This window comes from Peromyscus eremicus, chromosome 9 (genome assembly GCF_949786415.1).
Source record: "Peromyscus eremicus chromosome 9, PerEre_H2_v1, whole genome shotgun sequence".
NCBI lineage: Eukaryota > Metazoa > Chordata > Mammalia > Rodentia > Cricetidae > Peromyscus > Peromyscus eremicus.
In genome coordinates this window covers 77,347,591-77,369,306 of record NC_081425.1, presented here as the reverse complement: position 1 = coordinate 77,369,306, position 21,716 = coordinate 77,347,591, and the positions used below count along the sequence as shown (strand labels likewise).

Below are 21,716 nucleotides of genomic sequence, written 5' to 3'. Positions count from 1 at the left end.
CCTGCTTCTGTTGTGAGGGGATGGAGACACAAGGACCTCCTTCCAAAGCAGCAAGGGACAAGCCCTGTTCCTGTTCTCCAGCCTGCCACCCACAGACGAACCACACCCAGCTGGGGTCCTTTTTATTTCTTTGAGTGCACTGGCTGTAGACCTAGGGTGATGCTAGCACTCTGAGAAGTCCCGGCCCTCAACTTGAGCAGGAGTCCTGTAACAATAAACTTGCTTCTATTTCTCTGCACAGTGGATGGCAGGAGTCTCCCCTACTAGAGGGAACCGCTGGGGAGAGGGTGGGGAGTCCTGGGCCTTCCCTCCCCTGCCTGTGGTTACCTCGCAGCCCCCTCCTTCCCTCTGATGTGGAGGTGGGGTGGGGGTGGGGTGGGCACTCCACACTCTTCTGGGAGTGGTCTTTTTTTGCCCCAGGGATTGGATCCTGGAAGGTGGGTAGGGCCATCCCATCCTCCAGCACTCCTTAGCAGGGGAACAGGAAGGCGGTTGCTTAGAGAAGGGGCCCCTCCTGCCCCTTCCTGCCCAGCCTGGATTCCTGTCCACCGTAGCTCTCCCGAGCTCTGACCTCTCCATCTGCTCCAGTCTCTCCATCACCTGCCGATTGCGATCTCCCGCAGCGCCTTGGTGGGCTGGGGCCTGCGGGGTGCGGGGCACCGGGCTCCTGCTGCTTTCCTATCTGGCTTACCTGGTGCTGGCAACTGGTGTGTTCTGGGCGCTGGAGGGTCGCACGGCCCGGGACCCCAGCCGCAGCTTCCAGGGCCACAAGTGGGAGCTGCTACACAACTACACGAGTGTGGATGGCCCGGCGCTAGACCTGCTGGTCCGGGTTAGCGGCCAGCCTGGGAAAGAAGGGATGGGACAGGGGTCGCAGGATAGGGATGAAGGATGCTCTGGCCCGGGGTAGTGAAGTGCTGGGGAGCTGTTACTCCATGGAGAGGTGGAGGGCATAGGCCTGGGAACAGCAGGGCTGTGCAGTTGGCGGGTGGGTGACCAGAGCATTGGCCCGAACAGCAACGGAAAAGGCCTCCATTCTTTAGGAAATGATCGGGCATGGCTAGCCTTGTAGGAACACAGCGGTCCTAAATTTGGAAATAAGGAATACAAAAGATGTGCTTTCCTGGGTCATAAGATACAGGGCTGTCGGATAGGGTCAGGTAGCATTTGATATTGTGACAGTCCTGTGTGGGACTTATTGGGACAGGGCTATGAATGAAAGACCACGCCTAGCCTCTTCCAAAGGGTTGGGGAGGGGCAAATAGGAACCTTTGGGGCGAGACTAGGGTCTAAGGAGGGACAGGACCCTTTGCACTTGAGAGAGGGCTCAGCCAATAGGGGTGGGTAAACTAGGGTCAAAGTGTGCTTGCCCCTACAGGGACAAAGGAGAGAGGGGCTGGGAATGAGCAGACTTGGGTTGGATCCAGGGTTGAGACCAGCTTGCCTGGAGGTCAGACAGGGCTAAAAAGGGTGGGTAGGGGAAGGTGAAGAGATCATGGGAGCCAGAGGCTCCTCAGCCGATGAGGATGCTGTAGGGTAGGGAGGCAGAAGGTGGTTCATCCTGGCAGGGCTTCTCATGGAACTCTCTTCCATTTGTGGCCAAGGGGGCCAGCAGCTGAGCAAATCAGTGTTCACATTAAAATCCTGCTCCACATCCCTCTGCCAAGGGTGGAGGGACAGAACTTAGACCCACATGCCTGGGTGCAGAATCTTCACACTCCTGCAATGGCTCCTTTTCAGAGAGGGGCAGGACCTGTGTCCCAAGTCTCTTAGCTGAAGCAAGATACTGGAAAGGGAAGAGGAAATTATTGGGATCGGATGGGTGGAGATAGACTTCCAAACTTTTGGATGAGCCAATTGGGCAGGATCTGGAGCTAGGCAGGGTGGGGACTGTATCTGCCCATAACCACCACCATCAGTGAATACATATGTTGCAGCCCTTCCTTGCCCAGCCCCCATCTCTTCCGGGGTCTCACTAGCAGACTATCATCCCCATTTAGAGATGAGGCAAGGCTCAGAGAGGCTAAGTATGAATGCAAGGCTGCACAGCCAAGAGCTGAGGCCATTGGCCACCCAGAGGCTGCTTCTAGGTACACCTATGTGTGTGGATCTTTCCCAGAATTCCCAGCTGTGTTGCACAGATTCAACTTTCACAGAAAGGATTAGCCAATGTTAATATTTACAGATAAGGAAACTGAGGCATGTAGACATTGATCAACTTCTACACAGCCTCCTTCACATCTGAAACAGCTTTGATGGCACATGTCAGAGTTAATTCAGTTTTCCTCTGTCCCACTGAAGGCTGAGATCATGTCTCTGTCATCGTCCAGTGACACCCACCTTCCTGCTTCCTGCAAGACTAGGACGGAGCTGGATAGTAAATGAGTAGTTACATCTGGGAGATAGCCCAGAACCCAGCTCTAGGATGTGGAGTGGAAGGGCTGTCATGATCCCTGCCTCTGGGGAGCCCCTGGTTGGTATGAAGGGTAGAGACTCCTTGCCCTGTCCAGGCTTGGAGCAAAGAGTGAGATATTGTGTGAGTTTCCTGGGGACACATGAACACAATTCTCTTCATCCTAGTTAGGGCACCAAAGGAACAATCCGACCCATGTCTATCTGGACGAACCAATGAGTGTGTCTGGTTTACTAACAGGAGCCTGGATGATCCAAAGGCAGCTGGATCACTGAAAAGCCACCCCAATAGAGTGATGTCGCAGAAGCTGCATCCCTGGAACTCACTACACAACCTGCAAACGGTCACACTGAAGAGTCCTCTCTCCTCACCAGATTGTTACTGTGTATATAATGTAGAGGAGGAGCCTTGCCAATCCTGTAACTTTCTGAGCCTTAGAGCCTTGTAAGCGAATGAACACACACACACACACACACACACACACACACACACACACACACACACAAAACAAACAAACAAACAAAAAAACGAAGCAGGGACATGCGGCTCCTGGGTATGGGCTGAGGAAGGTTTATTGTGGATATGAGGGAGCACATAAGCTGAGGCATCTGGAAGGGTCCAGACTGAACATGGGCGGCAGAATGGGCTGGGCCATGTGGGGAGAGCAGGGAGGGGAGAGAGGAGAGCCAGAAGCCAAGGGGCCAGGAGAGCCGGAACTAAGAACATCGACCAAGAGACTGGTGTAGCCAAAATGGCTGGGTTATATAGGGAAGAGAAGCTGGGGAAAGGGGCCCAGTCCTGCCTCTGGGATAGAGAGTTTAGGGTGGGGGGTGGGGTATGCCACTCAGGATGTCTCTGATACAGGTACTGTTGATGCTGAGAGGCTGGCTGGACAGAATCTACTTGAATATGTTACTAGCCATGGTCCTGAGTTTGAGACCTAACTGTAAATTCTCTATGAGCGTCTCTCTTCCTCCCTCTAGAAAGAAGGGTTTCTCTTGGTAGAATTTGTCTATGCAATGTGAGGGCTGCCAGAGTGAGTGTAGGTGTGGGTATAGATGTGTGTATGTGTGTGTCTTGGGGTACAGGGGTCCAGCCTCCCTCCCAAGATACAGTTGATCTCTTCAGCCTCTTCTTCAGGACGTCATCCAAGCATATAAAGATGAGACCAGCCTCCTGGGCACTAATACCAGCCTGGGGTGCTGGGAATTTGTGGGCTCTTTCTTCTTTTCTGTGTCCACCATCACCACTATCGGTAATGGCTAGGTGAGGACAGTCAGGTGGAGCTGGGGAGGTGGCTTCTTCCTGACAGTCGATAGAGCCTCTCTGAGAGGCAGAGGAACTGGTGGTGGCATTTCAGGGGCTAGTCTAGGGTGTCACACCTGTAAAGCAGTCAGTTCTACAGATGACCCCCATCCTCCTACAAGCAGCACCTCCTGCCTCAGGACCCATGGACTTGATTGCTGCATTTCACCAGGCACCAGGGGGACTGTACACATTTTAAAGTTGGGGGACTGCAGCCCTTTGGGACTTTGGTCATTCCATCCAGCCCCTCCTACAATCCCTCTTAGCCCACCAACATCTTTCATTCCTGTTACCATTTTCCAGATCCATTTCCCCTCCAGAGCCAGGCTGAGGTGGAATCCACCCCAAAAGGGCCCCTGGGCCCTGTTGTTTGGAAACAGTATGGGCCAACAGACCTGGGTTCCTGCAGCCCTGAATCCCAGGGAATAATGCCAGTCGGTGGCCCCAGTGCCCTTGCTCTGGGTATCCCCTGCATGACCCAGGACTTACCACCAGGTGGCAGGCTCACATCAATGATGACTTGACTACAAGCTTCCAGCTTCCTTGCCTTGTCCTCCCAAGAGAGAGCAGGTGAATTGCACTACATATGCACAGCCCTCTGGGGAGTTTTAATTCAGCTACTGCTTCTAGGAGGGAGCTCTGAGGACTCCAGGGAGCATGGGCAACCTTTGAGACAGTGTATGCGGAAGGTCCCTTGGTTTCCATAGACCTCCCAGAGACCCTGGAAGGCCTAACTGGCTAGCGTGGTGTTTCGTCTTTATTTATGTATTTACTTTATTTATTTAATACGAATATATACAAGTGTGTGTGTATTGTGCGTGCGTGAGTGTGTGTGTGTGTGCGTGCCAGAGGCTATTTTATTTTTCCTCCAGAGCCATCTTTCTTCCTTGTTTTTTTTTTTTTTTTTTTTTTTTTTTTTTTTTTTTTTTGAGACACTGAGTGGGATCTAGGACTCACCAAATTGGCTGAACCAGCTGGCTGGAGAGTCCCAAGGCTTTTTTTTTTATCTCTACATCCAGTACTGAGATACTGAGATTACAGTCACATGACACCACACTTTCCATATGGGTGCTGGGGGTCAGCAAGCAGGTCTTTCTGCTTGTAAAGCAGCCACTTTACTGACTAAGACTATTTCTCTGTTTTGTTTTTTGTTTTGTTTTGTTTGACAGGGTCTCTATTCTGTAGCTCTAACTGTCCTGGAACTCACTCTGTAGACCACGCTGGCTTCGAACTCACAGAAATCCGCTTGCCTCTGCCTCCCGAGTGCTGGGATTAAAGGTGTGTGCCACCATTCCTGGCTTAGAGACCCCGTTTTAAGGGAAACAAAACAAAGCAAAACAAGAGGGAGAGGATGGGAGCTGCAGAGAAAGAGGCCCCCCGGGGTGGTTCTCAGGAGAGATGCCAGCATGGAGCAGTTTCCCATCATCCACCTGTCCATTCACTCAGCCCTTGTACACATTGCCTGCTCAGGGTTCACATTCTCATCTACAGTACGTACCCACTGTGGCTTCATTGCATCTGTGCCAAATGGATGTCTGCACCCCATTTTAAGTCCAAGGAAATGGGCTCAAAAATATCAAGGACCTTGTCCAAAGTCCCACAGCCTTGCAGGGGGCAGGGGGCAGGGGGCGGGGGGCAGGGGGCGGGGGCGGGAAACGCAGCTGTGACAGAAGAGAGCACTTGATAGTTATCGGAAATGCCTGCGGGAGGGGGGGGCGGTGAGGGGGGCAGGAAGAGGGCTGCAGTGGCCATGTGCAGAGCCAGGGGACGAGTCCCTTTAAGTACTCCTCTCTCTTGCCTAAGGCTATGGCAACCTGAGCCTGCAGACCATGGCTGCCCAGTCTCTCCGTCTCTTCTACAGATTCTTTGCTCTCCTTGGGATTCTTCTGCTCAATCTTAATCGGCTGGGCCACCTCATGTGGCAGTGTGTGTGTGTGTGTGTGTGTGTGTGTGTGTGTGTGTGTGGTGTGCACAGATGTGCCCCACCAGCTTGGGGGCAGCTAGCAGGTAAGGGAGTGGCCGGGAACTAGGATGAGTCACTTCCAGAAGAAGGACTGTGGTAGAAATGGGGTGCAGGACCAGGAGGGGTGGGATGGGGAAAATGGGGGGGTTGATAGGATTGGGGGAACAAAGTCAAGAATGGGGTCTTTGGTCGTTAAGATGTCCATCGTGGGAATGAGAAAGATGGCAGGCGTCAAAGCTACCATTGGCAGGAAATGTGGGGGAACACAACGTTGGAGATGGGGGAGAGGAGCACCTCCTTCTCACTCCTCCAGCCAGAGCCACGGGCTGGTGCTGCGCTCTGCAAGACCCGGCCTGGGCACGGTGGCAGCTGACAGGATCAGGATGACAGGTGGGACTCGGCTGCCTACACCTTCTAGGCCTGGTATCCATCTCTGGTGTCTGGTTGTTATCCCACGTGGGTGCTTAGTGAACTTGGGACACAGCTTGTAGCCTAAGCAGGCTCTATGCTTTCCCAGTGTGGTGGGCTAACATCCCTCCCTCTTGCTGGCTGGTGTGGAGTTGTCCTCCAAGGCCATGGGTTTACCTGTGGATACATCAGTGGCCTAGAGGGACACAGAGTCTCACACCTATCTAATCTCTTCCCCATGCATCCCACCCCGGGCACCCCAGAGGCGGCTGCCTTTGCAGGAAACGGTGGAGGCAAGTTCCAGCAGGTGGCAGTAGAGGGACAGTCCCTGTAGCAGTGGCTGTGGCTGACCTTAGCCAGCCTAGCGTCTCTCTCCCTTACTGGCCCTGAAGATCCCCTAAGAGTGAAGGTCACAGGTTCCTCCACCACCAGGCTGGCCTTGGGGATGCCACACCCTCCAGTAGACCTGTGCCCTGGAGTGAAGAGGTCTGCCATGAGAATTTTCTCCTGAGGCTGGGGGTGGGGGGCAGGTGGGGAGCAAGGCTAGGCAACACCTATCCCCCTCTTTCTGAGGTTTCAAAGACAAAACAAAGTTCGATTTTTATCCAAACTCCCCCTGGGGAACCGTGAGTTTACTAGGCTTACTTGCAGAGCGCAGGTGAGGGGTGACAGGGGGCCCCAAAGCGTCGCACTGGAAGGTTTTCACCCATTGTGGGTGATGACTCCCCATGGCTACATAGCTGGAGCACCCCCCCCAGTCTTTCCCGATCTATACACTATATAGCATATGCCGTCTACTATATACCCAGGTGAGGGTTCAGTGAGTCTCCGCTCCCTCATCTTCTATGACGGAGTGTCAGCAATCCACAAGCTCTGCTGGGATGAGCTTTTGCAAGTGGGTCCAGCCGATATAATGTTGGCAGTTTGACTTGGATGGTAGCTCTGTTCAACAGGGGCCTCCCATGATTCTTTGGCGGACAGTTGAGAAGAGGCTCTGCCGGGGTGGTAAGCCACTCACTCAACCTACAACCCAGAGTGAGTGTCACTCCCGTTTTGACAATGAGGAAGCCGAAATTCAGAGCAGTCAACCTGCCTGAGACCGCACAGTAAGTACAACTTCTAATCTGTTTGGTTCCACCATGTAAGTTGTTTCTGAAACCCTCTCTGGATCTCAGGATCCCAAACCACAAGGATCCAGCTTAGGACTTGCTGGGCGCTCACCACTGCCTTCTGGCCTCTGGGTTCAAGGCCCTCAGCCTTAGACTTCTCCTCCCATGAGGGGAGGGTTTCATATGGGGACCGGGCTGATATCTCAGCCTGGTCTTCCCCAACCTGTGGCTCCAGACGAACTGACTTGGACAGATTCTCCCAAATAGGTCAGGTGCTTCCCTCCACCCTCATAGTAGGAGCATGTGTCTGAGGAGAGCGGCAGCCAGCAGCATGGAGGACCAGGCTTGCCCCTCCTGGATCAGGAGACACTCCTTGTCTTAGTCAAAGTTCTGTTGCTGTGAAGAAACATCATGACCCTGGCAACTCTTATAAAGGAAAATATGTCATCGGGACTTGTTTACAGTTCAGAGGTTTAGTCCACTGTCATCATGGTGGGAGCATGGTGGCACATAGACAGACGTGGTGCTGGAGAGGTAGCTGAGAGTTCTACATCCAAACTGGCAGGCAGCAGGAAGAGAGAGAGAGAGGAGAGGGAGAGGGAGGGAGAGGGAGGGAGGGAGGGAGGGAGGGAGGGAGGGAGGGAGGGAGGGAGGGAGAGAGAGAGAGAGAGAGAGAGAGAGAGAGAGAGAGAGAGAGAGAGAGAGAGAGAGACTGGGCCTGGCTTGAGCATTTGAAACCTCAAAGCCCACCCCCAGTGACACACTTCCTCCAACAAGGCCACACCTACTCCAGCAAGCCACACCTCCTAATAGCGCCACTCCTATGGGGACCATTTTCATTCAAACCAGCACTTTCCTGGAAGTCCCCATGCTATCTCCCCTGTCAGGCCAGGACTGTTGCATAAATCTGCGCAGGTGGGGCACTCCACAACCCTGAAAGTTCCCATCCACCATGTAATGAGGCTTAGCACTCGGGGAGTCATAAACCCTCTTTTCTTGTTCCCCTTGGCATTTAAGATCATATGTCATGCTTCACCACTTTGAAAACCTTCAGGGTTTTCCCATAGTCTTAGGAAGGAACTCCGATTCTATGACTAAACCCAGGTGTGGTTCACCCCTGTCATCCCAGCATTTAAAAAGACAGAAGCAAGAAGACCGTGAGTTCAAAGACAGCCTGGTCTACATCATGAGATCCTGTCTCAAAAAATCAAAAGAGAAGAAAATTTCCCAACTAGGCAGCATTCCCTAGACACTGGCACTGTAGATAGAGGAAGAGAGGCATCAGCCAGCCTCCAGGGAGGGGCAGGGGCGTGGTGCCATCGCCTGTGACCGTAGGAGTGAAGGGGCCACCAGGGTCTCTCTACCCAGGAAGTCACTGTGAGGAAGGCAGGACAACCTCGTCAGCCTTTTGCACTGCAGCTCCCGCCCTGAGCCAGTCCAAAGTCCTGGATGCCAGAGGGGCTGCGGAGAGAGCAGCGTGGCCCTCTGGGGTCCTCTTCAGCTGTCCAGCATCTCCACAGAGGACCCCACAGAGAGCCCAGGCTGCTTCACCTGCAAGGGCTCTTGCTTATGTACGTGGAGAAACTGAGGCCTGGAGAAGGGCAGGGAGTTGTCTAAGGCCCTTGCAGGCAAGTCAGGGCAAATCTAGGGTGGATTCCCAAACCATAAGTGTTTTGGAAATTTCTCCACCTCTTCCCCAAACCTCAGCTCTCATGATCCTTTAGGGATGGACCAGCCTCTTTCTTGGGTTAGAACGCTGATCACACACACACACACACACACACACACACACACACACACACACACACACACCTGGTCATGGGGTGTCATTGTTCCAGCCTGGAGCCGGGAGCCAGTGTCACCCTAGACCCCAGCCACCAGCTCCTCCCACGGCCCTCATCTGCAATTGCTTTAGCTGCTCCGTGGAGCGCCTTGCCAGCTGCCAACTCTCCTGCCAAAAAAATGAAATCAAGGGGAGAAAGTGCCTCCCCGGCTTCTGCGGCCAGGAGCTGGAGCTGCTGCCTGGGTCCGGTCCTGGTTCCAGTGATCTCATTTGGTACCGCAAAGGAGTCAGCTAGCCACATAACCCTATCAGCTTAATCCAGGCTGCCAGCCAGGGACAGGGATACTGGCCAGGTCTGATGCAGGGCCAGGATGGAGGATGGGCCGAGACAGGAAAGGCTGTGTGGACCTAAGAGGCAGATCTCCACTCAACACAGGATCCCAATTTGAAGAAGGAGGTGGGTCAGGCTCCAGGAAGTAGAGAGAGAGCACGGGACTACGTTATAGAGCAGGCCTAGGACCCGAGTCAGCTAAGTCTCGGCGACCCCTTCCACGTCTTTTTCAGGCCCATCATTGATCTGGTGTGTCAGGGCATCATGGGTAAGCACTTGAAGAACAGCTCCAGATCTTGGGAGTGTGCTGCGCCCAGTGGTTTTAGGATACGTGACCCTGGAGACAGTCATGGGAAAGGGTTCCTTTGTCACCGCTGAGGAAGTGGACACAGCAAAGACCCTCAGACTTCGAGAGTGCGGCCCGCTGTTCTCTGAGGAAGGATGTCTGGGCAGAGATGCAGGGATGAGGGAAAGGTTGCAAGACGTGCTGGGGAAACAATGGAGGGCTTGGAAGCCGGGACCTAAGGTGGTTTCTAAACCCAAGGGAGGAGACTGCCCTTCCTTGTCCCAGGTGCAGGGGCTGTCTGCATGATGGTCACAATGATGGCAGTCACAGCTTCAAGGGACAGAGGCAGGACACTTCTCTAGCAGCTCCGTGGTTCTTCCTAAACTCCCTGGCTCCCACTACCTGCTCCATTTCAGCCATAACAAAAACAGAACATGCAGAGTGGGGATGTAACTAAGTAGATAGAGTGTTCCCCTAGCATGCTTGAGGCCCTGGGTTCGAGCCCCAGCCTCTTACAATTGGGTGTGATGGCACACACCTATAATCCTAGCACTTATGAAGTGGAGGCAAGGAGGATCAGAAGTTCAAGGTCATCCTTAGCTACATAACAAGTTCCAGGCTAGATTGAGCTAGTTGGGACCCTGTCTCAAAAATAATCAAACAGGGGCTGGAGAAATGGTTCAGTGGTTAAGATCACTTGCTGCTCTTATAAAAGACCTAAGTTCAGTCCCTAGCACCCACATGGTGGCTCACAACTATCTGTAATTCCAGTTCCAGCGGATCTGACACCTCCTTGTGGCTTCCAAAGGGCACCAGGCACACACACGGTGTACAGATATACATGCAGGCAAAACACACATCTTTAATTAAATTAAAAAATTAAAAAAAATTTGCTTGTTGGTAGTGGGGCACGCCTTTAATCCCAGCGCTCAGGAGGCAGAGGCAGGTGGATTTCTGTGAGTTCGAGGCCAGCCTGGTCTACAGAGTGAGTTCCAGGACAGGCAAAGCTACACAGAGAAACCCTGTCTCAAAAAACCAAATCAATCAATCAATCAATCAATCAATCAATCTTAATACATTTTTTAAAACCACTCCACTCAGAACTCTCAGTTTCTGTCTCACCCCCTCAGGTTACCCTCCTCTGACCTCACCTTTCCCCAGGAATGGGCAGTTCTCGAAAGTACCCTCTGTGGAACAAGAGTATCGTGTCCTTGTGGATTCTGTTTTGGATGGCCTGGCTGGCTCTGATCAGCAAACTGATCCTATTCCAGTTTGAGACCCCAGGAGACATGGGCACCTGCTCACATTGCTCACACTGGTCCAAGGGGAAGGTCAAGGTCGGAAGCTGGAGGCCAGGACAAGAAGGGGAACATAGGGTCCAAACCCCATGGCCAGCAGCTGCTTCGAGGGCTCTGAGGGAGTCACACAGCATCTGGGACCTTCTGCTCAGGTTACGGACTGTGACAAGGACAACTAGTTGTATTCTACATTGCTGAGTCTTCCTTCTTGGAGCTCTGATTTTAAGCAGTATTTCCCATCCTTCTTTCCAGCTAGGTTCATTTAGATGATTCAAGACCATCCATAGGTTGCATCCCGTGCAACTTATAGGATATGACTTTCGAAATGAAGAATGCCTCTCTTCCCCTACTTCTTTCTTCTTGCCTTCTGCAATATTGGCATGATGGCTGGAGCTCCAGCAATCACATTGCACTGTGAGGTAGAGACCATGATGACTGAAATTGGTTGTGCAGTGACAGAAGAACCTTGGACTCCTGGTTATAATGCCATCATCATGAGAAAATGGAACTGAACACCATTCGACCTGATTCGTGTGAAAGCAATAAATTCAAATAAGTATTTGGGTGCTTATGATACAATAAAACCTACACTCGAAACTTTTTTGTTTTTTATTTTTTATTTTTTCGAGACAGGTTTCTCTGTGTATATTCCTGGCTGTCCTGGAACTCACTCTGCAGACCAGGCTGGCCTTGAACTCACAGAGATCTGCCTGCCTCTGCCTCCCGAGTGCTGGGATTAAAGGCGTGTGCCATCACCACCTGGCCTACACTCGAAATTTTACACATCCAGAAACAGACAACTGAGGCTATAACCTACACAGAGAGGCAATGCCTGCCCCAGGAGCGCTTGCCCAGGATTGGTCGGGGGATGGACAGAGGGAATGAGAGATTCCTGGACCCCTCTACCCTTAGACCCTACAGAGGAATCCACGGTGCTTTCTGATGATTCCTGGGGCTCATCCAGCCAGCAGGTGTAGCAAGAACCCAGGCTGCTACTGGATCCTTCCTTGCTCTCCAGCTCCCTCAAGCCACAGAGAAGCATGGCAGGGCCAGTGACCTGATCCTGCCTCCCCTCGGTCCTTTGCCTTGAAAGACTGAGTTTACAGAGCCCATCTGTTTGCAGCGTGCAGTTTTCCCGCCTCTCCTCTGGGGCTGCGACCACAGCAACACAGAGCTCACACAGCTGCCCAGCTGTGGTCACAATCCAACCATGCATACCCAGGCTCAAGGGTTCCCCTGAGCCAGTGGGGCTCTTGGCCCTATGGGCACCCATGACTCTGTTCCCTCCACGTCTCCTATGGGAGTTCTGCCCTCTGTATGCTAAACCCTCAGACGTAGGGCCTCCTGGAACTGGGTCAGCGGCAGTCTTTGGGCCAAGAAAGCCTGGACGGCTGTTACACCATCCTGTTTACGCCATCTGATTTGTTCCTAGGTGGGCCAAGGCCAGACAGGTCCAGAGCCAGACCAGAGTAAAGGCCAGGGCTCAGGACCTCTTCCGGAGACCTTGGGTCTGGACAGAGTAATGGAGGGTGAGACAGAGGTGTACTCTCCACAAATAGACCTGGCAGTTCGGCGCTCAGGGGGAGACAGGGCCAGTCTCGATGGGCCTCTCCTCCTTTGTTCCCGTGCCAGGTCCTCTTGGATGAGCACCACTGTCCCCAGCAAGCCCTTCGCCCCCATCCCCCCCCCCCCCCCCTTGTGCTCAGAAGTGCTTGTTTCCAGGAGACAATCTAGGGAGGGTGTCCAAGGGAAGGCTGCTGATTGGCCAACCCTCGCCCTTGTGCATTAATGGGAAGAAGTGTTGGAGTTCTGCCCTCCAAATCTGCCCAGACTGCAACCAGCCAGGTGGGCCATGCCTGGACTCCCAGCACCCGGGAAGGTGTAGGCCGCAGGGTCAGCAGATCCAGGTTATCCTCAGCTACACCGTGAGTTTGAGGCTAGCCTGTCTCAGACACCAAACAGGAGAAAAAGAAATCGCCACTGGGAAGGGTGCACAGAGGGAGGCAGGAACGTTGGGAGAGGCTAAGTAGAAAGTCTGGGTTCAACTTGCTGTCTGCAGGAGGACCAGCGTCCTGCCTTCCTGGCAGGCTAAGATGTGGCCACCCACTGCCCACAGACAGGAAGGATGCTCCAAAGCGGGCCCTTGCAGGTCTGTGGCCCACCTTCCTGGGTGGGAGCCCTGGTTCTGCCCTGTGAGGCTCTGTTACCCAAGGCAAGCTCAGGGGCGAGCATCAGTTTCTCTCTGCAGCACAGATAAGATCTCCCAGGACTGATGACTAAGGCTTGAATAGACCTGTAAGCAGTGTGTCGGCCCCTGCAAACACGCATGCCTTCCCAGCCAGCTTGGTGGACCAGGGCAGGAGGAACCACTGCTCTGCAGGCCCCAGCTGATGTGGCACCTCTGCTGACCACTTCCACAGTAACCAGTGCTGATCTGGGCTCTGCCCCTGGCGGACTCCCTGCTGACACTATCACATGCTGGCGTGGATGAGGGACTCTGGACATAAGTGACTCATGGGGGAGCGTCAATGCAGAGGCCAAGAAATGTGGGCCAAGTGTGCAGATGTGGCCCAGGGACTAGCCACAGCTGCTCCAAGATGCTTCTTGTAGCCAGACCTTGCTCTTCTGTCCCTCCAGCACTTACTGTCCTAACTGCATGGCCTCTGGCATGACCCAAGCACACAGATGCTTCCCTTTAAGACATCTTTATCGTTATCCAGGTCTTGTTTTGCTTAGGTTTGCTTTTGAGTTGTTGAGATCGGGTCTCATGGGGTTGAGGCTGGCCTTGAACAAACTATATAGTTAAGGATGATTCTGAACTCCTAATTTCCATGCCTCTGCCTCCTATGTGTTAGGAATAAAAATGTGCACCACTCTTCATGGTCAGGAACACTGGCTTAGTCTTCTGTAGGGACAAGAGTTCCTAAAGCCAGGGAGAACATGTTGCTGGGCATAGTGGCACATGACTTTAATTCCAGCACTCAGGGGGCAGAGGCAGGCAGATCTCAGTGAATATGAGGCCAGCTCGGTCTACAGAGTGAGTTCCAGGCCAGCCAGAAATATATGGTGAGACACCGTCTTTTTTAAAAAGCCAGCAAATGGTCCAGTGAGTAAAAACGCTTGCCACCAAGTTCAGTCCCAGGACCCACGTGGTGGAAGGAGAGAGCCAAGTCCTGTAAGTTGTCCTCAGGTTTCCACATGCATGCCATGGCACGTAAGCACTGCCCCCAAACACAAATAGTGAGTAAATAAATTCTAGCCAAGCCAGGCACCGTGGTGCAAATCTGTAACCCCGGCTACCTACTTAGGAGGCCGAGGCAGAACAATTGTAAGTTCAAAGCCAGCCTAGGCTATAGGATGAGTTCAGCAGTAGCTTAGGCAACTTGTCGAGACCCTGTCTTAAAAGCAGACGTGAGAAGAGAGCTGGGGATGCAGCTTGATGGTAAAGTGCCTGCCCGGCATGTACAAAGCCCTGGGTTCGGAGAACAGCAGCAAATACAAAGTAGTCCTTCCAAGGTAGACAGGGAGAAGAGACTTCCTTCATGTTCTACAAGGTCAAACATCTCCTCACCACCTACGAAAGAGGAGGTGGCTCTGGGGCTTTGACCATATCTGCCCCCTAACCCCAGGGAGGTTCCCCACCTTACCCAACCAATTAACAGTCTCTCTCTCTCTCTCTCTCTCTCTCTCTCTCTCTCTCTCTCTCTCTCTCTCTCTCTCTCTCAGGAAAAAGACTGCCGCCACGTTCACCAGGCCTTAAGTTCACTAGGCCTCAGTCCCCTTCCCCCCGACTCTCTTTCTTAGGGTCTTCAGCTTGGAGAAGGGTATCCAACAATGTTAGAAGCCAGCCACAGAAGTACTCGACCCAAAAGCTTGTGAACTCCTAGGACTGAGCCAACTCTGTGCTGAGACTCCCATCCCCAAGGACCCTGGGCCCTTATCTCACCAGATCCCCACCCTGGGCTCCAGGCCAGGAGCTCTCTGTCCTGAAGTAGGCCTGCTGACCTCCACCCTCATCAGGCCACCCACAGGGCTGTTTCCCACCCACCCATGCTGCTCCAACCTCCCTCCCTGTCCCAGCACAGGGCTGGCGCCTGTCTCCTGCCTTCCTTCACCTTTGGCTAGCCAAATTCCTGTCTGAGTAAAATCTCCCTTGGGGCCACAAAGACAGCTCCCAGTCCAATCCCAACACCTTAGCCTGAGGTCTGGCACTGGTATTCAGGCAGAGCAGAGACCTGTCTGTTTCCCACACCACGTCCAGAGCGTTGGAGACGAAGACGTTCTGACCAGCTCCCCATACCATCCTCTGACCCATCTGTACAGGAGTCCTTCCTTGCCAGGTTATCTGCTCTATAGCTGCCACCAACCTGTTAGTCACTTGATCCCTGGCATGGTTATTGAATAGACTGTGGCAGATACCATGAAGCTCATGGCCAGGGCTCTGTCTGCAATCTTGAGTACCCACTGGGGTGTGGGAATCTATCCTGCAGACAAGAGGAGATCCACGTGTCTATTCTTCTCCCTTCCTGAAGACTCTGGTTTGAGTAAGGCCTGCTCAACTGGTTTAACACAGTGTCCATCTGGGTGGTCCTTTCCTTAGTGCGGTGCCTGGGTAGGGTGCTGGGATCTGAGTCTTCCCTCATCCCTCTGGCCCCAGCATTAGACTGCCCACTATTGCCATTACTGGAAGCCACACCATCTTCAGAGCTAATTCCCTGACACTGGACATTGCCTCTACATTATGTCCCCTAATGCACCCTTGGGGAAGGTTCCAGCTGTTCCCTGCAAAGACCTGCTAGGTCCATTACCCAGAGCATCAGGTTCTCACAGCAGCAGGAACAGAGCCTTAAGCAGGAACTAACTCTGTGGAGAGTGACGCGCAGTCACCCTGGCCCTGGAGGCACTCCAGTCCGGGATAAGACAATGTCAAGATAGTAGAAACCCTGTCATACTACCAGACACCCATGAGACAAGTCACCTGTGCGTGAGTCTGTCCTGTTGAGGACAGTGACAAGGGAGAAGGAAAAGGTTTCCTGTCTTACGACACCTTGCTGTCACAGAAAGGCCTAGCAGTTCAGAGTGTGATCCTCCTGCCTCCGAGCAGGAAGCCACTCATGTCAAAGGCCTTTGGAGCATGAGACAATTTGTTAAGTTGTGCGTCCCAATCCTATCCGGGTTCTCTTCAAGTACTGTATCATTCCAATCTGTGTGCCCTTGGGCCAGTCACCTAACCTTAGTGTGACCAACTCATCCCGAGTTTCCTGGAGTCATTCTGGGGAAGCACCACACCCAAGACCCCTAGTAGTCCTAGGAACTGTGGGACAAATGTTCTGGCCTTCCCCGATTCAGCCTCCCTATGCAAGGAGCAGATCTGCTCACAGGTCCTCACAGGTCTCTCTCTCTCTCTCTCTCTCTCTCTCTCTCTCTCTCTCTCTCTCTCTCTCCCTCTCCTCACCATGCCCACATGGCGTGCATCTGCCCATCCCACCACTGCATCTACTCAGCATATTTCCCTGCACGCGCGCGTGGGAAACCCTGCTCAACAATTCATAACATTGGCACCAATGTCGTCAGGCAACCCCACTGCTTTCTCCTGCCCACTGGCAATCTGATAGGCTCTGGGATCCTGTACCACCGGGGGATTCTTGGTAAGATTCCTCCCTTCCCTTCTGGCCATTTTCCCACAAGTGAGGATTTGTCTCATTTTGCTCGCTGGTACCGTGTGTCTTTGGGGCTCTAAGCACTTCGGCCCGTCCCTGTGTGACGGCATATGGAGACGCTTGTGCCCACTCAGTTCCACAGCCCATAGCCTTTATGATGAAAGTCCATTGGCTATCTTACGCCATTATCGTTGGCCCTTGCTGACCCCCTGGATGCCGGAGGTCAGTCTGCTGGGCCTTATACCTCATTGTGGGAAGATCGCCCATGCCCCCCGCCCTGCCCGCGCGCCCCCACCACTGCCACTGACCCATGGCGTGGATTCCATAGCTTGGTTCCTCTGCAGCTGCTCACACCATGCGGCAGCCAAAGGGGGGGAGGCGGTCCTTCTCTCCCACCAGGCTGCACTTCTACTTCTCCATCTTTCTTTCACAAAGTCTATTTCCTATGTGCGAATGGAAATGTATGATTGATATGGCCATTTATATTTATTTCTGACTTTTTTTTTTTTTTTTTTTTTTTTGGTTTTTCAAGACAGAGTTTCTGTGTGTAGCTTTGGAGTCTGTCCTGGAACCACTCTGTAGCCCAGGCTGGCCTTGAACTCACAGAGATCCACCTGGCTCTGCCTCCTGAGTGCTGGGATTTAAGGTGGTGCACCACTACCACCTGGGCTGACTGACTTTTTTTTTGTTTTTTGAGACAGGGTTTCTCTGTGTAGCTTTGCGCCTTTCCTGGAGCTCACTTGGTAGCCCAGGTTGCCCTCAAACTCACAGAGATCCATCTGGCTCTGCCTCCCTAGTGCTGGGATTAAAGGCGTGCACCACCAAGGCCTGGCTCTACTGACTTTTAAATGCTTTAATTTATCTGTTCCTTATCTGTTCAGTTTATTTAAAAAAAAAAAACCCACATGAACACGTGGTCAGGTGCCATATTTGGTAGGGACCATCATGTGATCAGATGGTGCCATCTTAAATAAGGGCAACTGCATGGTCTAGCTGCTGTCTTGGCTAAGGTCAAAACAGGCAAGTCATATGACCTCACCGCCATCTTTACTAAGGGCAGCATGGGCAGGGCACCCAGTGCCTTGGCCGGCATTCTCCAGCTGCCTCTCTCAGGCTCCAGCCGTCTGGGTGGGGCAGAAGTCCAGTCATGGCCCGCAGCCAGAGATGTATGCGCTCCCCTCCAGGGCATCAGCAGAATCACTTGCAGGTGGTATCATTATATTAAGATTTTAAATTTAAATTTCATATTTTAACATTAATACAATTCTGATACACTTTGGGTCACAAGCTCAGGATTTTAAATTTTCCTTGGCTACTTATTACCTGCTTTTCCATGATATGGATTTCAGTACTGATTGGTGATACTAATTTATCTAAAACTTTTATTTTTTCCCCCTCATCTGTCTATTCCTGAGGATGATATTTCTCTCCCTCCTGGTCTCCCTTTTCCAGTCAGTAAGACCATGGGCCAAAAGGCTCCAAATAAATTCATACATTTTAACTCCCGTCTCTAGTCTATATCTCAGCAGGCTGGCAGAAACGTCAGAGCAGCAGTTGTGGACCACAATCTACAGCGCTTTCCCTGCTACGGACGTCAGCAGAGACTCTTGTCTACGTAATGTGGACCCCAGCCCAGACAAACGTGATTGTTCCCTGCTTCTACAGCCAGGTCAGATGACCACATGCCTGGGTTCCCTCCTTACCTTTAACTAGCCAGAGTGCTCCTGACCATCTGGGCCCTGTTTCAGCTTGAAGCAGCTATGGAGAATACATCACCCTATGTTCCCTGTTCCCAGGACAGGCTGGAGGGCTAGGTTAGGAATGGAAACCCTGGCATAGAGTCCACCAAGAGGGTCCTTTTCCTTTTCTCAGAGTTGGGCTGTACCCTGACTCACAAGCCCCTTTTCTCCTGTTCTCATTCAGCTTTGGGATCATTCCCATGTCACTCTTCTTTGCCTTCTCAGGAGACAGCTTAAGAAATAATTATTTCTATATAAGTCATTTAGGATTATAATCTGGCTGTACTCAAAGATCAGAACTACAGCTACAGGGCCTTAAAAATGGTAGTAGAGTCAGATATCACTGCCAACAGCTTGAAGAATGTCTGTTCTTACTCAAGGTCTATTCAGGCTTAAGAATGTGAGCCTCAGCCGGGCAGTGGTGGCGCACGCCTTTAATCCCAGCACTCGGGAGGCAGAGCCAGGTGGATCTCTGTGAGTTTGAGGCCAGCCTGGTCTCCAAAGCGAGTTCCAGGAAAGGCACAAAGCTACACAGAGAAACCCTGTCTCGAAAAACCAAAAAAAAAAAAAAAAAAAAAGAATGTGAGCCTTCCTGTCCTTGCTAACTTCATTAAGCTGTAACTAACTGGAAAACCTGTATATTCAGATTTAAGTAATATATATATATATATATATATATATATATATATATATATATGCTCTCAAAGTTATAAATACATCTAACAGATTTTGTTCCCCCTGTCCTCAAACACTTATAGAGATCTGAGAACATGGCATTTAATATAAAAGCTTTTTATGATAAAGAGACATGTCAGCTCCTGGCAGCATCCTGTGTCTCCTCCAAGAAGATAGATGGCCGCAGAAGAACGTCCACCTGGAAGCTCATGGCAAGGCTGGCCATGCAGCAAAAAGCTGAGATCCTGTCCAGACAGTGAATAAGAGGAGCAATGGAGGACCGATTGCTCCATACTGCAAAGTCAAGGTGGGTCAGTCTCCCCAAATTTCTACTCCAGGAAAAAATCTGTCACATCTTCTGGGCCTATCAGCTGAACAAATGTTGCCTTTGAGGCTATTGTCCCCTGCCCCAGTGACCACAAAGAGATTTGGGGTTGCTGCCTAGGTAGCTGGAAAGCTGCCTTACTCCTTCTTAAATTTATCCTTCTCAGATCTGACGGTGTTTGATGACTAGGGTATCAGTTTAACAGCCCCAATCCTAAGATTATATATATATATATGCTCTCCAATTACAGACAGGAATGCTTCATTCACAGACTTCACGGTACAGGATAGACCAACTTCAGATATAACTCCAGAAGTTCAAAGTTTTAATGCTGATAAATACAGCTTTGATAAACTGATAGAACACTGACTACAGAGAATTCTTAAGAGTCCTTAAATGATTTTTAACCTTTTTGCCTTGATGTAAATCCATTCCAGCTGTCTTACAGATACCTACAGGCTCCTGGGAAAAGTTTTGCTACTGCAACAAGAAATCTGGTCTGATGAAAACTAACAATCTCCAGAGCCCATTTCTGACCCCACCTATTTTTTGAGCATATTTTGCAGATTCATTGTTCCCGCCTGACCTCCAGAGAAATAGCAGATGTCATGGCTTCTATACTCCTGATTTGGCATGCCATTTCTCCCAGGCCCCTGAACACCACTGCTGCAACCTGCCTCCTCAGCTCCCTCAAGGGATGTTCCTGAGATCTTCTGCCATGCGTGACTCCCGGTTCCCTCCTCCCCACTTCGCCCCTTGTCAGATTAAAGTAGCCTCAAGAATTCAGCGCCCTTGTTCCGTTCCCCCACTTGCTCCCATAACTCAACTCTTTATAATAATCAAAACAGAGGAATGTTAATATTCTGACCTGCCCCTTGAAATCCCACCTCTTGGCGCCACCCTGCATCCTGATGTAAAAGCCTCATTCTAAGGAAAAACTCCTCCCCTGTCTCTCTCTCTCTCTTCTGCTTTTTCTCCCACGAGGTGCACACCCTCAACCTCTCTCTCTCTCTCCTTCTCTCTCTTTCTCTTTCTTTCCTATCATCTCTTTCCTTCATCTCTCTATTATAATAAACTCTCCACGTGGATGCAGCATCTGGGTTGTGAATTACTGGCTGCCGCTGCCACCATGCCCGCATGGCATGCATCTGCCCAGGTCACTGCTGCATCTGCCCAGCATGTTGCCCTGCATGCACCGGATACTCTCGGGGTCCCCCCCCCCGTCCCTGCGCACAATAATTCATAACACCTTCTCTAACATCCGCTCTTTGCATCTGGTCACAAGCAGCTTATTTGGGAACCAACTCGAACCACAGAATTACAGAAGAGTTGAAAGTGACTCACAGAACAGCAGCAAGCAGGTGGCTGCTGTGGACAGCCAGATCAGTTCCCCTGTAAGGCTAAGGAAAGCGTGCCTCCTGAGACAGCCTCTGCTGGGGAAATGAACAGGGTCTGCTCAGGAAGTGCAGAGGCACTAACTCCCAGCTCTGTGGCCTGGAGGCCCGCAGAGCGCATGGGAATGGTGGATCCATGGTGGGCACTGCCAGCGTCAGCCATGATCCCCCTAATCACTCACACAAGGTGAAGGAGGCGTGGCAGCAGAGGGAATGCCTGCCCAGGTGTGTGTGTTGAGGGGGAGGTGCCGCAAGACAGGTGAGGAGAAGGGGGTTTTGGGTGAACCACTTAGAAGAACCTCGGAACGCTGAGACACAGATGTAGGAATGATCAAGAGTGGAGAGGCATGAGCAAGAGAAGGAAGTGAGGGAAGAGAAAAGAGGAGTGGATGGGAGGCACAGAGAGTGGGGAAGGTAAAGAGACAAGGGGAGAGAAGAGCTTGAGGAGGAGCCAGGGTGACCAGAGGACCTTCATCACAAGCCAGGCGTGGTGGCCACGCTTGTCATCCCAGCACTGGCGATGTGCAGACATGAGGACCGGAGTTTAGGGTCATCCCTGGCTACACAGTGAGTGGGAGGCCAGCCTGGGCTACATGAGACCCTGTTTCAAAAATTGAAAGATGAAAGGAAGGGAGAGTGGAGGGAGGGAGGGAGGGATGAGGAGAGGGCTGGGGGTTCGACCCAGAGGATGAAAGCATGTCCAGTAAGCACAAGGCCCTGGCATCCTCCCTCCAAAGCTGAAGGAGAGCCAGGGCTTCTCCTGCCCTAGAGGTTGTGGAGATCTGGGGAGTGCTGGGTCCCACCCAGAGCAGAGGTCACGGAGGCTTCTCAGGGTGGAGGTTACAGGCCTGGAGCCAGAGTGTTGAAGGAAGGAGGCCTTGGGGTGGGTGAGGCGCCAGCCCTGGGCCAGGTACAGCTAACGAGCCTGAAGGGAGGAGGCCAGTGGTTAACACCAAGCCACACCAACACTGCTGTTTTGACTACTCATGAGATTGTGTTATTTTCCCAGGGAACCACAAGTGTGATG

At 52.1% G+C, this 21,716-nt stretch overlaps 1 protein-coding gene and 1 long non-coding RNA gene across 2 annotated transcripts in view; both read left to right on the top strand.

The window, feature by feature from the left end:
- Window positions 1–10,874, top strand: part of LOC131919063 (potassium channel subfamily K member 17-like) — a 20,167-nt gene extending 9,293 nt beyond the window's left edge. The window contains exons 2-5 of the mRNA XM_059273121.1: window positions 589–832; window positions 3,554–3,668; window positions 5,522–5,644; window positions 10,729–10,874. Coding sequence (XP_059129104.1) covers window positions 589–832; window positions 3,554–3,668; window positions 5,522–5,644; window positions 10,729–10,874 — 628 coding nt within the window. The remainder of the gene's footprint in view (window positions 1–588; window positions 833–3,553; window positions 3,669–5,521; window positions 5,645–10,728) is intronic.
- An 8,144-nt stretch (window positions 10,875–19,018) lies between these two features.
- LOC131919527 (uncharacterized) lies at window positions 19,019–20,077 on the top strand. The gene is made up of 2 exons (XR_009381276.1): window positions 19,019–19,277; window positions 19,945–20,077. It is a non-coding gene; the product is annotated as an uncharacterized LOC131919527 (long non-coding RNA).
- The last annotated feature ends 1,639 nt before the right edge of the window (window positions 20,078–21,716 follow it).